The 13,113-nt window shown below is 56.5% G+C and overlaps 1 protein-coding gene across 1 annotated transcript in view; it reads left to right on the top strand.

The window, feature by feature from the left end:
• LOC138392982 (nuclear pore membrane glycoprotein 210) overlaps positions 1–13,113 on the top strand; it is a 108,210-nt gene that overhangs the window by 59,967 nt on the left and 35,130 nt on the right. The window contains exons 15-20 of the mRNA XM_069483980.1: positions 1,781–2,002; positions 4,082–4,255; positions 7,611–7,803; positions 8,326–8,432; positions 10,332–10,436; positions 10,539–10,640. Coding sequence (XP_069340081.1) covers positions 1,781–2,002; positions 4,082–4,255; positions 7,611–7,803; positions 8,326–8,432; positions 10,332–10,436; positions 10,539–10,640 — 903 coding nt within the window. The remainder of the gene's footprint in view (positions 1–1,780; positions 2,003–4,081; positions 4,256–7,610; positions 7,804–8,325; positions 8,433–10,331; positions 10,437–10,538; positions 10,641–13,113) is intronic.

Genomic DNA, 13,113 nt, shown 5'->3' with positions numbered 1-13,113 from the left:
GGGGACATTTGGGCTTTGACACCCACCGTGGGGCCGTCACAGTTCCTGAGTGTCCTCCAGCAGCATTGCTGATCACTGGTCACTGACCCGTCTCCTTGGCACAGGGTTCCAGGTCGCGTCTGTGCCTAGGAGGGAAGGGAATTAGACAGGAAGGTGGGAACCGCAGTCCTCCAGGTGTTAATTCCCGAACACGCAGCCCCTGCCCACAACTCTTTCCCTCCGGGCTGGCCACGGAAAAGTCTTTGGCGAGACGCGCGGTGGCCTGCTTTGCCCACAGCGGAGTCTCGCTGGCTGTGAACAAGGGACGTGGGTAGGAGCAGGGGATCTGGGGCCAGAGCAGACCCAGACCCCCCAGCTGGGCGAAGGTGGTTAAATGGCCCTGCTTTGCTCATCAAGATGAGCCCTCTGCACCACAGCGTGGCGCTGGGCGAGAGGACACAGAGGCCACCTGGAGGCAGGAGCGCTGAGCCCTACGGTGTGAATAGGGGCAGCAGCGCAGCCTCTGTGAGGGCCTGGGGACGACAGAGCCTGGTGCGCTGGAGGAGGGATGCCACTAGCCTGAAGGTGGGACTGGGGCCAGGCTGGGAAGGCGCGAATCCCAGGACAGACTCTGAGCCTGTGTTCTGCAGCGGCCTGAGCAACAGGGTAGTTCAATGCAGTGGGGACGTGATCAGGTCTGTGTCATAGAAAGGGACATCTGGCAGCTCTTTGAGGGTCGATGGAGGGAGCTGATGGGGAGCTGGTTGACAGTCGAGGACTTGGCAGTCACCTCAGGGGGAGCCCCTGCTCTGCACCCAGCTGTGATGCTGGAGGGAGCTGCCCTCGTATGGAGCCACCCGTGTGTTCCTGGAGGTTGGATGGGAATGATGCCCTCAGCCGTGAGAGGAGAGGAGAGATTTGTTGAAAAAACGTTTAATGCCTGCCTTTGTTTATCGGGTACTTTCAGAACTCCGTAGTTTTACCTGCTGATTCGCTCTCTCATTCAGCAAAGAATTGTTGAGCTCCTGCTCTGTGCCGGTCGCTGTCCTGGGTGCTAGGAGCAGAAGAGGCCAGGAGGCTCGCCCTCGGAGCCTGCGTGCACGTTGTCCAGAGTGTGGGCAGCACAGTGGTCAGCAGTGGGCAGACAGACCACCAGTAATTATGCCAAAAAGAACACTGCAGTCCTCACTTCCCTTGGTTACCTGGTACATTTCTCTTCAGGGTTGTTTTGTGCTGTTGAGAGCAGCGTGGTTATGACCAAACCTTGCCCTCAGTTTGGCATGCTGAGTGTGAAGCTCGTTGTGAATAACTGCTTTAGAAATCTGCGTGAGGTCCCATCGTTTGAATGTGCCGCTCTGACTCCACTAGCCTGTCGTGGCGGGTTTCAGGTGCTTGCTGGTTGTGTGCCGCAGTAAATGGTAGTGTGGTGAACGTCTCTGTGCATAAACTCGTTTCCCTCCCACCTGTTCTGTTAGAGGTTGGAGTCCAGTTGGGGAATTCCTGCATTCTAGGGCTGTGGGCACTTTCAAGGCTTTTACCAGATTATTTCACAAAAGAGGCAAATCACTTTATACCCCCCACGGTACATCAGAGTGAGGACTTAGTTCTTTCCAAAGCCTTGAACCCTGTGGATCTTTACAGCAAAGCTCTGAGTGCTACAGATGAGGAGAGCAAGTTTCAAGGGGAGATGGGGCTTGCCTGACCCGGCCCCCAGGCAGGGGGAGGACCCTGGGGTCTGGAAGCTCAGGTCCTGCCCACGCGGCCTCCCAGAGGAATGCTGAGTCTTCTCCTTTTTCTGTAGGCCGTCGATCCCTCCTCTGTTGCCTTGGTAACCCTGGGCTCCTCAAAGGAGATGCTGTTTGAAGGAGGTCCCAGACCCTGGATCCTCGAGCCCTCCAAGTTCTTCCGGAATGTTACCTCGGAGGACACCGACAGCATCAGTGTGGCTCCCTTTGGTCCTCCTGCTTCCCGGAATTACCAGCAACACTGGATCCTCGTGACCTGCCAGGCCTTGGGTGAGCAGGTGAGTGGGCAGTGGCCCCTGGACCCACCTTGCCCAGAGGCAGGGTTGGAAAATCACTCACTGAGCATCATTTTACTTAATCCTCAGAGTAACGCTGACAGATAGCTACTGCTATTGTACCCACTTTATAGACAGGCAAACTGAGGCATGATGAGGTGGGATGACTGAGTGAATACCAGGCAGGGTGAGCAGGGTGCAGCGTGCAGCACCAGGGACTCCCTGGTCAGCACCAGCTTTGATAGAGCTGGCCAGGCAGGGTGGCCTCCTGTACTTCTTGGCTTCAGCATCACCCACTGCCAAACTGGGGATTGGGGCGTTTGAGATCAGGGGTCACAAAGTCAAATGAGTCCAGGATCAGCCACATCATAGATGAGTGAGACTGTAGACACAAGTTGGGCACATCTTTTTGGTCTTTCGGGATAAGTTGGAAATCCCAACTTTGTGTGTATGTGTGAAATCTCTCAATTTTTTTTTTTATTGTTGAAAACCAAAAAAATTAGGAGACTAAGGGGACCAAACAAAATACCTCTGTGACCCCACGTGGCTGGAATGGCTGGCCAGGGGTGTGGTCTTGCTGTTCAGGTCGCTGGTGCCCAACACTCCCTTGCCTGTAGCCAGCTGAGGGCGGCGGCCAGGAGCTCGTGGGGCTTAAAACCGGGATCTACTGCCCGCGCCCCGGGCTCCCAGTGGGGGGCCAGAGGCGAAGGTGGCAGCACAGTGTAAATCAAGGCAGATTCAGCACAGAGCCCGTGTCTCTGGAGAAGTGAAGAATACTCCTGCATGTGTAATAGAGCCAGGAGTTTTAACTGATGTGAAAACACAAACGTGCACACATCCCACGGTGCCCTTGTGGCACCAGCCAGGCCACGACCGCGTTGGTGCAGTCAGAAAAGATCTGGGGGAAAGGCCACGCCCCCATGGGTTTTGTTTATGAACAAACAGTAGGATAATGAGAACAATGGCTACATAATAATGATTCAGTAGCAACAGTAAAATCACTCCAGAATTAAGTTGGAAAAGTTTCTCATCCCTGGCTTGATCCTGTCATCTCTGTCCCTGCCCTGGGCTGTAGGAGTTTGTCCCCAAGTGGGGTGACCTTGAGGGCCCTCCCCAGCCAGTGCTCTGTGGCTCCCTCGGGTGGGCGCCGGAGAGGTGCAGGAGTCGGGGGAGCTGCCCTCGGTGCTGCCCCGTGGTCGGTGGGCGAGGGGCTCTGGAGCAGACCACCGCTGCTCCAGAACGTGGGTGTCATCGGAGGAGGCTGAGGGCACTCCCTGGGGGTGGGCATTGCCTGTGGCGCTCTACAGACCAGGGCCCGGGTTTTATAGGTGTCATTTCTGCGTTCCCAGCTCTGTAAGCAAACATGGGTTTCCCTCTCTTTCCTCACACCTCAAATTCCCTCCCTGCAGTGGCCTCGCCTCCAGGCCACAGCTCTGGCATGTCCTCCCCGGCTTTGTCCTGCCAGGTCCCCCGTTCCCATCCATTTCCCCTGGATCTCTGCCCCTCACCCCGTAGCATGCACGTCCCTGAAAGCTGCCTGAGTTTTGGTCAATGTTTTCCCATCCATGTGGACTCCTCCTTTAAGTGTCCATGAACTTAGACATTTGCTAATGTAGCCATGGAGTTTTCCTAGGATCCTGGGAAACCACAATGTGTCATCCGGTCCACCTCCTTCCTGGGACAGGAGCAGCCTGTGGTTCTTGCTTAAATGTGCAGAGGGCGTGTGGGGTCCCTTCTGGGAGTGTCTTTTTTTTTCTATTTTTGGGAGTGGTGGGTCTCATTCTTGTTTAGGCTGGTTTCAAATACTTTCCTCAAGCGATCCTCCCACCTCGGCTTCCCGGAGTGCTAGGATCACAGGCCTGAGCCACTGCACCTGGCCTGACAGTCTCTCGAATGCGGAGAAAGTGCTTTCCTTTCCTCCCATGTGCCAATGGGCTTTTGTTAAGCCCCTGTGGTGTAGATACCCTCATCACTGCCACCCTACGGGGAGAAAACCAAGCCAGAGGGGCCTCGGGCGGTGTGGCTCAGCTCAGAGAGGACCGGGTGGGGGATGGGATCTGACTGCTCCTTCTGCCCCGCCAGGTCATTGCCCTCTCGGTGGGGAACAAGCCCAGCCTCACCAACCCCTTCCCCGCGGTGGAGCCTGCTGTGGTGAAGTTTGTCTGTGCCCTGCCGTCCAGGCTCACCCTTGCGCCCGTCTACACCAGCCCCCAGTTGGACCTGTCCTGTCCGCTGCTGCAGCAGAACAAGCAGGTGGTGAGTGTGGGCCGTGCGCAGGGAGGGGGCCGGGGTGCTGCCTGCGTGGGCAGAAGGGCTGTGGCAGCCTTGACCCACGAGCCTGAGTGCTGTGGTGGCTGGGGCTCTGCCGCACCGCCTTTATCTCAACAGCCAGCCCTGAAGGGGGGGCGCTTTCATTCGAGCTTTGCACACGGGGGGTGGGGGCCATGACTTGGAGGGGTGAGGGGACTTCCCAAAGCCACATGCACTGTGGCAGTGCCAGGCGAAGACAGAGTCCTCTTGCATTCCAGGCGCACTGCCCCTCTCTGCTTGCCACTCGGTGGTTTCTAAAAATCTCATCTCTGTCCTCTGTGCCTCTGGCGTGTTAAGGGGGTCTCCTCCTCCAGGCACAGAGTCGGGTAGGGGCTGGGGACGAGAGTGACTAGCTGCAGCATCCCCAGGGGTGTGGGGGACCTGGGGCTGTTTCAGAAGTGAGTGTTGGGAGGGGGAAGAAGGTCCCTTGGGGGTCAGTCTAACAGCAGGGATGTGAGGGAAAACCTCAGGTCTGGTCCCCTTGGGGCCACTCCAGTCCCCAGTTCCAAGGACAGTCAGAGCCTAGGTGCTGAGCGTCTCCAGGCTCAGGGATGTGGGACACCCTGTGGGCTGACACCAGCCCCCAGCCCCTTCTCAGAGGAGGGGAGTGGGCTTCCTCCCCTTGCCGATGGGTGCCGCCGGAGCACCTCCTCTGCGCCGGGCACAGTGCCAGCCTCTGAAATGCAGAGAATCAGCGCAGGCGAGGAAGCCGCCTCCTGGAGCTGACGGGGAGACCAGGAGGGGTGCTAACAGGATGGATCAAAGAGGCTCGTGCTGCGAGGGAGGTGAAACTGGGCAGGAGACAGAGGCGGGCGGAGGCTGCGCCGGGGGAGCTGGGCAGGGGCTCTGCGGAGGACACATGCAAGCTGACCCTGGCCTAACCCCGTGCATCGACTCACGAGGCTTGTTCCTTGTGAGTCCCCAGAGCAGCCCCTTTCTCACGGTAAAGCTCGACAAGTAGGAACGAGGAGTGGGCAAGCCGTGGGCACAGCGTGCCTGTGTCCCTCCTGACTGCTGCCCTTGACTCTTGCAGACTCAAATGGCTGGAGAAGCCGGGCAGGGGCACTGCTACAGAGAGGGGGCTGGAGGTAGACGGTGCTGAACTGGAGAGTGAGACCTCTGCGAATTGGCTCAGCAACAGCCAGTTGGACTGCAGGCAGGCCGGCCCAACCTTCCTTTCTCCTGTGCAGAGAAAATCACGTGTCACCCCTCTGCATCTTCCCTGTCCTTAACGCGGGCTGTGGGCCAGGTGAGCCGCACCTGAGCTAGGACCGCTGGTTGAACCCAGCGCTGTCTCTCTTGACTGAAAGGTGCTGGTCTGGCTGTGTAGCTCAACTCTGAATTCGCTTCCTGTGTCGTAGATGTCACCAGGAAATAATGGACCTTGAACACAGAGTTGCCATGTGACTCTTCAGTCCTCAGATGAGCCAGCCATTCAGGCATGACTCCTGTGATTTGCAGTCTCATTAGGGGACCTTGAGAGAGATACATCCCTGCAATGCATTCTGGGTGCAGCATGAATTTAGTCTTGTACTCTCCAAACCCAGCGGCCACCCCAGATGTGTTTGCAGAGTAAATTATCTGGGAGGAAAGATACCCGAATAGAGTTGACAGATCAGAATGACAGAGTGGAGCCACACTCCAGCCTGACCCCAGGTCTCTGAGTGGGGCACTCGGCATTTGGCCTGCTGTGGTTGGTCACCAGATGCACGTGACGTGACTGATGATCCGGGGCTTGGATGGAGCTGCTCCCAGCTCAGGCACCAGGACACGGTGCCAGCGGATGTCCTTGGGCCTTAAACTCAGACCGGCTGAGTTCCACCTCTAAATCCTTGAGCAAGTTGTTTAACATGTGACCTTGAGCAAGTTGTTTAATGTTTCTGGGCCTCAGCCTGCCCATCTGTACATGGGGCTAGTGTTGTTGCCTCAGATGGCCCTTCGTGCCAAGTACACCTGGCACAGTGCTAACAGCCTTTCTGGAAGAGCATTGGTTTTACAGCCAGGGTTGCACCTGGGGAAAAGGGTCAGAGCGCCTAGGATAGGCTCCTGCAGTCCCTGCCCACATTCACAGCTCCCCAACTTGTGTGCAGAATAATTACAAGTCTTTTGCATGCCCAGGTGATTGTGCCGCCTGCTCGTAGGAAGGCGCGCATCTAGAATCTGCAACGTGCTGGCAGCAAGTGCTCTCTGGGAGCAAGAATGCTAGAAGGACTTGGGGAGAAGTCCTCATAGTGGAGGTTGGCAGTCAGGTCAGCCTGGGCCATGCTGCGGTAACAAACCACCCTACACCCCAGTGCTTAGCACAGCACAAGTCTGTGTCTTGCTCATGCTGCCTGTTGCTCACAGGTCATCTCGGGGACCCTGTTTCGTGTCATTGTTATCTTCTTTCCACGATGTAAGCTGTGGAGCAGCCACCCTGTTGAACGTGGCAGGTGCCAGTGCAGAGAGAAAGGGAGAATGGTGTGGCAGATCGTGTTCTGGCGTTAAAGCTCCCACCTGGAGTTGTCACAGCCGCTATCCCATTTTGCTGGCTACAGCAAGTGCCATGGTCACCCCTAACTGCAAAGATCAGAGGACAGTCCTTCCAGGCCCAAACCTGGGCCTAAACAGAGAACCAGACCTATTTATGAACGATGCTAATGGCCACGCCATTTCCTTACCTGAGTGTTATTTAGGATGAGCCAGTCTCTAAAGTGACCTCATGTGACCGGTATTTAAAACAGTGTCCTAGCAGGTGGTTTCTATTGTGCTTCCCACATCACAGCTGGGAAAAGTAAGGCTTGGGGATGTTCCTGGGGTTCAGCCCAGGCTGTGGGATCAGACGCGCTCGGGCTCTGCTTTGCTGCGCTCCCCGCCCTGCCCCCAAGCCCTGTGGTCAGAGAGGGAAGGGACAGACCCCAGGAACAATGAGGCTCGATTGGGGCCAGGTAGTTCTTATGGGTCTGCCCTATATATCGTAGGGTAGTCAGCATTGTCACTGCCCTCTACCCGCTAGGTGACAGAGGCAACACCCCTCTCAGCAGTGACAGTGAGAAATGTCTCCCAGGGTGGCTGAAGGACCCCCCGGTGGGGAAGGGGGTTCTCATCCCCCATTAGGAGCCACGGTCTGGACGCAGAGCCGGCTTGGGCCGGGCCGGACGGGGCACGTACCGGGCGGCCGTGGTGGAGATTGTCACTCACTCACTTCCTCAGCACAGCCCTGAGCCCACAGCGCAGCCGCCGGCTTCCTGCACTGCGTGGTCAGCAGTGGCTGTGACCAGTCTTGGTTGTGACGAAGGCTTCTCACCTTTGCTTCTTGCAGGTTCCAGTCTCCAGCCACCGTGACCCCCTGCTGGACCTGGCCGCCTACGACCAGCAGGGACGCCGATTCGACAACTTCAGCTCTCTGAGCATCCACTGGGAGTCCACCAGGCCGCTGCTGGCCAGCATTGAGCTTGACCCACCCATGCAGTTGGTGTCCCAGGACGATGGGAGCGGCCAAAAGAAGCTGCACGGTGAGCAGGCTGGCGAGCACAATGGCCCGGGGCAGGAGGACAGAGACCAGGGAACCGTGGCCAGACAAGAAGTGTGCCAGGGCAGGCTGGTGCCCGTCGGGAGCTCAGCTGTCTGGGACTCCCCTTCATCCAGAAGTAAAATGTAGGGCGCACTGTGAGCTCCTGCTCTTCTTCAGTCCTGCACGGACACTGAGGTAGCAGGGACAGGCTCAGGCCCCACGGCAGGGGAGTCTCCAGTGCCAGGGTGTGCGGCAGATCTTTCCAGCTCCATCACCTGTGCTACTTTATGCCCAGGTGCATCCGAAATCCCCGACAGCCAGAAGTTAAATCTCTTTCCCCAACTCATCGCAGCTGCTCCATGAAGCCTTGCTCAGGGCCTGTTGACTCTCATAGTACACACAATTTCAACAGACTCAGTTATTGGTTTTCGGATTGAAACTACAAATCAGGAGGAGGAAGGGGTTGCTTCAGCGGTGGCGATGGGGAGACATCCAGCATCAGTTTCCCTCTTCCTCGACTCAGGTTTGCAGGCCATTTCAGTCCATGAGGCGTCGGGAACCACAGCCATCACTGCCACCGCGACTGGCTACCAGCTATCCCACCTCAGCACGGCTAGAGTGAAGCACCAGGTATCTCCCAGGGCCCAGCGGTGGGAGAGGCCGTGGGCAAGGCCAGGAGATCTCCTGATGCTGTCTGAATTCTGCCCAGATTCCACCTGGTGTCCACGTGTCCTGAGAGCCCTCACTGGCCACAGCCCTCAGTCCCCAAGGTGCTCCCTGAACTGGGAGTGTGCTCACTGCCTCGGATCTCCCCTGCCCCACACCCCTTCCGTGTGGGCTCCTGGAGGGATCCACTGAGAACTCAGACGGACCCTGTCACCTCTGGGCTCCAGCATGCTCCTAGTAGCCCTCAGACCTTCAGGAGGAAGCTGTCCCCACGCCCCTGCCTTACAGACCACCCAGTGTGCCCGTGGGGGTCACACCATCAACGCACGGTCCCTGCTGCCGGGAACGCCCCCTCCCTCCTCTGACTCTCCCCCACCGGGTAACCTCTGTCCTTCCAGTCCCAGCTAAGATGTCAGCCCCTCCGGGGAGTGTCCCTAAGCCCTGGACACAGACTGGCTTTCTGCCCCAGATCCCAGAGCCCTTGTCCCTCCTGCTGTCACAGCACAGAAACACCCCCCCAAACACGCTACGCACACTGTTGCCACCATCTGTGCACGCAGATCACCGCCCACTGGCCCACCCCTCTCAGCCCCAGCATCTCATGGGGGCTCCAGGCAGGGGTGTTGCTAGTGGGGCCCAAATCGTGCATCCGAGGTAGGACTGTGAACGGTCCTTCCTGGATAACAGCCACCCCATGGTGGGGGGCGTCAGTGACCTTGTGTTTTGGACAAGGTAGAGGCAGCAGAGAATGGCTGGAAAGGGAATATGCGGCCTGATCCCTGGGACCGTAAGTGCTAGGATGGGGAGCTTCCGTTGTCACCTGGCTAGACAGCTTTGGAGAAGGTGGGGGCCGCACTGAGGAGGCTGGCCTGGAGGGAGTGGCTGCTGAGGGGGCTCACCTGCGCCTGCCCCTGGTGGCTGCGCCTCTTCCTCCTGCATGCTCACACCTGGAACCCCTTGGCCAGAGCAGGGGCCTCCTGGCCTCCTGGCTGGGCCTACACACCCCGACAGGATCCCTCCAGGGCCTTTGCACTCACGCTCTGTGCCCTGGGGCCTGCCTGTCACTGGTGTGGCTCAGGTGTTCCTCAGCATGAGGTCTGTGCTCCCTGAGAGCCACGCTCCCTGTCAGACCCTGCTTGCCTGTGGCACCCACAGTGCACCCGGCACCTTCCTGCCCTTCCCTCACTCTTCCCTGAGGGCGGGTGCTGCACCCCCAGTGCCTTGCACGTGCCTGGTGCACAGTGGGTGCTCAGTTAATCCTACTGGGTGGGTCAGATCTGGGCCGGGTCAGACAGTGTCCCTCGAATGACACCTGGCAGGAAGCAGAGCCATGCAGTATGCCGCCCAAAGTAGTGAGGGCTGTCCTTGTCCTCTGGGGAGCCAGCCGTGACGACTCTTCCACGGGACCCTCCCCCACGGCTCGGCCTGGCCAGCGGCTTTCCCGGTTGCCCAGCCCCCGTCCACCCCCCCAGTGCAGGATCTGCCATGTGCTCCGAAGCCGGCCATCTGCTCTGCGGTCCCGAGGGTCGGGGTTGTGTGTGAGTCACCCACCCAGTGGGGCCTGGCAGGGGGGGCTGGGGCCGTCCTCTGAGCAGGACTGTTGCTCACCCAGCCTCTGTGTGGAGTGGAGGAGGCAGCTCACTCCGCCTTGGGTGAGGGAGGCCTCAAAGGCGACGTGGCCATTTAGCAGGGCTCAGGAGCACCACGGTTTTATCAGGGTTTGCGTCCCGGACGGAATGAGTGGCCAGGACCTGGGGCTTCTAGGCCCGCTCTTCCCCAGGGGCGGGCTGCAGGTGGGCATTGCATTGGCCTGCAGTTGGCCATGGCCTCATGGATCTGATGGTGTTGGCCTTGTCCCTTCAGCAGGACCCTCCGGTGCCCGTGTCGGCCTCCATAGAGCTCATCCTGGTGGAGGACGTGAGGGTGAGTCCGGAAGAGGTGACCATCTACAACCACCCTGGCATCCAGGTATGGCCTTTGCCCTGCCACAGTCCTGCCAGTGAGACCCACTGGGGGGCCCCTCGCCCTCCGACATGCAGCCCGACCCCTCCCTGTCTCTGCCTCCTGCAGGCGGAGCTGCACGTCAGAGAAGGCTCGGGATATTTCTTCCTCAACACGAGCACCGCAGATGTCATCAAGGTGGCCTACCAGGAGGCCAGGGGAGTCGCCGCGGTGAGTTGGCTTTAGTTCCTCACCTGGGCCACTGTGTGGTTAGTGGGTTGACCATTTGATAAGCTGGCACTTAGTCACACCAGCCAGAATTAGCAGGGTCTGTAGATTCTCCACTCCATTCAGCAACTTTAGTCATCGCCGTGCTGCCCCTGTGGGTTTTACTCCACTTCCACACACTACTCACGCCCTTAGTTACCTAATGGTTTCCTTCCAGTCACTTTCTTTTTTTTTTTTTTTTTTTTTGAGACAGAGTCTCACTCTGTTGCCCCGGCTAGAGTGCCGTGGCGTCAGCCTAGCTCATAGCAACCTCAGATTCCTGGGCTCAAGCGATCCTCCTGCCTCAGCCTCCTGAGTAGCTGAGACTACAGGCATGCGTCACCATGCCCGGCTAATTTTTTCTGTATATATTTTTAGTTGTCCATATAATTTCTTTCTATTTTTAGTAGAGATGGGGTCTTGCTCAGGCTGGTCTCGAACTCCTGAGCTCAGACGATCCACCCGAGGATTACAGGCGTGAGCCACCGCGCTCGGCCTCGGTCACTTTTAATTAAGACTAAAACATTATTTTGTAAGCACCAGTGTAACAACCACAAAGAAAGTCATTTTTAGAGGATGCATCAGCTTTTTCTGTTAATATTTTTCCCATGTTTCTTTCCTGACCCTCTCTCTGTTATCGCAAGTACTGACTTAGCTATGCCCGTGGGATGCAAGGATTCGGCACTCTGCCTTTTCCAGTGATGTTACCCTAAGAGTTTATATTTCTCCCTGCCGTGATATAGGCCAGGTGATAACTTTTGTGCTGTCCTTTTTACTTCAGCCGTTCTCTTTCGGTAGAGCATGTTAGTTGTTTAAAGCTTTTTGTTTTTAAAAAAAAAACATACCAAAGCATAGGATAAAAAGAGCAAAAACAAACAGAAGCCAGTGTTTTACATGTCTGCATATCTGCACGATGGATTACTAGGCAATCCTGAAAATTGAATTTACTTTGAAAGGAAGGTCTCCCACCACTGAACGTGTACCACTCCCGTAAGTCATAGATGGCAAGGCTCAGCACTGACATCCACCCGGCAGTGTCATTTAGTCCCTCTGTTAAAAGGGGTGGTTGCCGAGCGTTTGAGGAGTGTTACGGTCATGCCGGCATCCAAGGAGACTTTCCTGCACTCAGAAGGGGCCTGGGTTGATGCAGTGCTTGGCGCGTGGTGGGGTGCAGAGCAGGCCACCCTGCAGCCTTGATGCTGCAATTGTTCTGACCTTGCAGGTGAGTCCTCGATGGCTAGCCACGGCGGGAAACAAACTTCCTAACTTCAGGGAAGGCTAAACTAAAAATTAACCTTCGCAGTGACCTTGTCCCAGAGTCTCCTTTCAGAGACACGGGCAGGGCACCTGGCCCGCTGTCGTGCGGTAAGTTTGCGGCATAGCTGGAAATCAGACATGCGTCACCTGACTCTCTGTGCAGGTCTTTCCAGCCGTCACTCCCTGCAGTTCCACATCTCTGGCTTTTTGCATCCACTGACTGGCTTCCCCGGGGGGGAGGGTCACAGATTAGCTGCCTGGAGCGGGCAGGACATGTGGAAAGTAAGTGAGGGGCGTGATCGGGGTGTGGGGAGCGTAGCTGGAGGTGCCGTGCCACAGGGACATGACCTTGAGCCTCAGTGTTGGGGAGTAAGAGGGAGTGGGGGACTGTGGCGAACCAGAGAACACAGGCTGTGTCTAAGGACAGCCACTGTGCAGCTCTAGCTGATTTCTGTGATGATGATTATTTTTTTTAGCTCAAACTAAGATCAGAAATCTATTATTATTATTTTTTTTTATATAAATTAAAAAATATTTCTTTCTATTTTTAGTAGAGACGGGGTCTCGCTCTTGCTCAGGCTGGTCTCGAACTCCTGACCTTGAGCGATCCACCCGCCTCGGCCTCCCAGAGTGCTAGGATTACAGGCGTGAGCCACCGCGCCCGGCCAGAAATTTATTATTTTTAATAACACCTTTATTGAGGTGTTATTTACATACCATACAGTTCACACACTTACAGGTACCATCAGTGGTTTTTAGCAGATGCTCAGAGTTGTGCAGCCATCACCACAGTCAGTTTTAGAGTATTTTCATCACCTCGAAAAGAAGCCTATACTCTGTAGCTATCAGCTCCTCATTCTTACCTGCACACGCAACGCACATAGCCTGTCCTGGGCTTGGGCAACCACTGATCTCCTTCCGATCTCTGCAGAGTAGGCTATTCTGGACATCTTGTGTAAATGCAATTGTGCAATATGTAGTCTTCTGTGACCGGCCTCCTTCATTTAGCATGATGTTTTCAGGTGTCACCCATGTTGTGCTGTCCACTAGTATTTCATTCTTTTTTGGGCCAGTCATCATTGTATGATATGTCACATTTTGATTATTCATCCATCCATTGATGGACATTTGGGTTGTTTCCTCCTTTCAACTGTCACGAATGATGCTGCTGTGAACATTT

Source organism: Eulemur rufifrons, chromosome 10 (assembly GCF_041146395.1).
Source record: "Eulemur rufifrons isolate Redbay chromosome 10, OSU_ERuf_1, whole genome shotgun sequence".
Taxonomy (NCBI): Eukaryota; Metazoa; Chordata; class Mammalia; order Primates; family Lemuridae; genus Eulemur; species Eulemur rufifrons.
The sequence above is the reverse complement of the archived record's forward strand: the minus strand, read 5'-3'. Positions and strand labels throughout refer to the sequence as shown.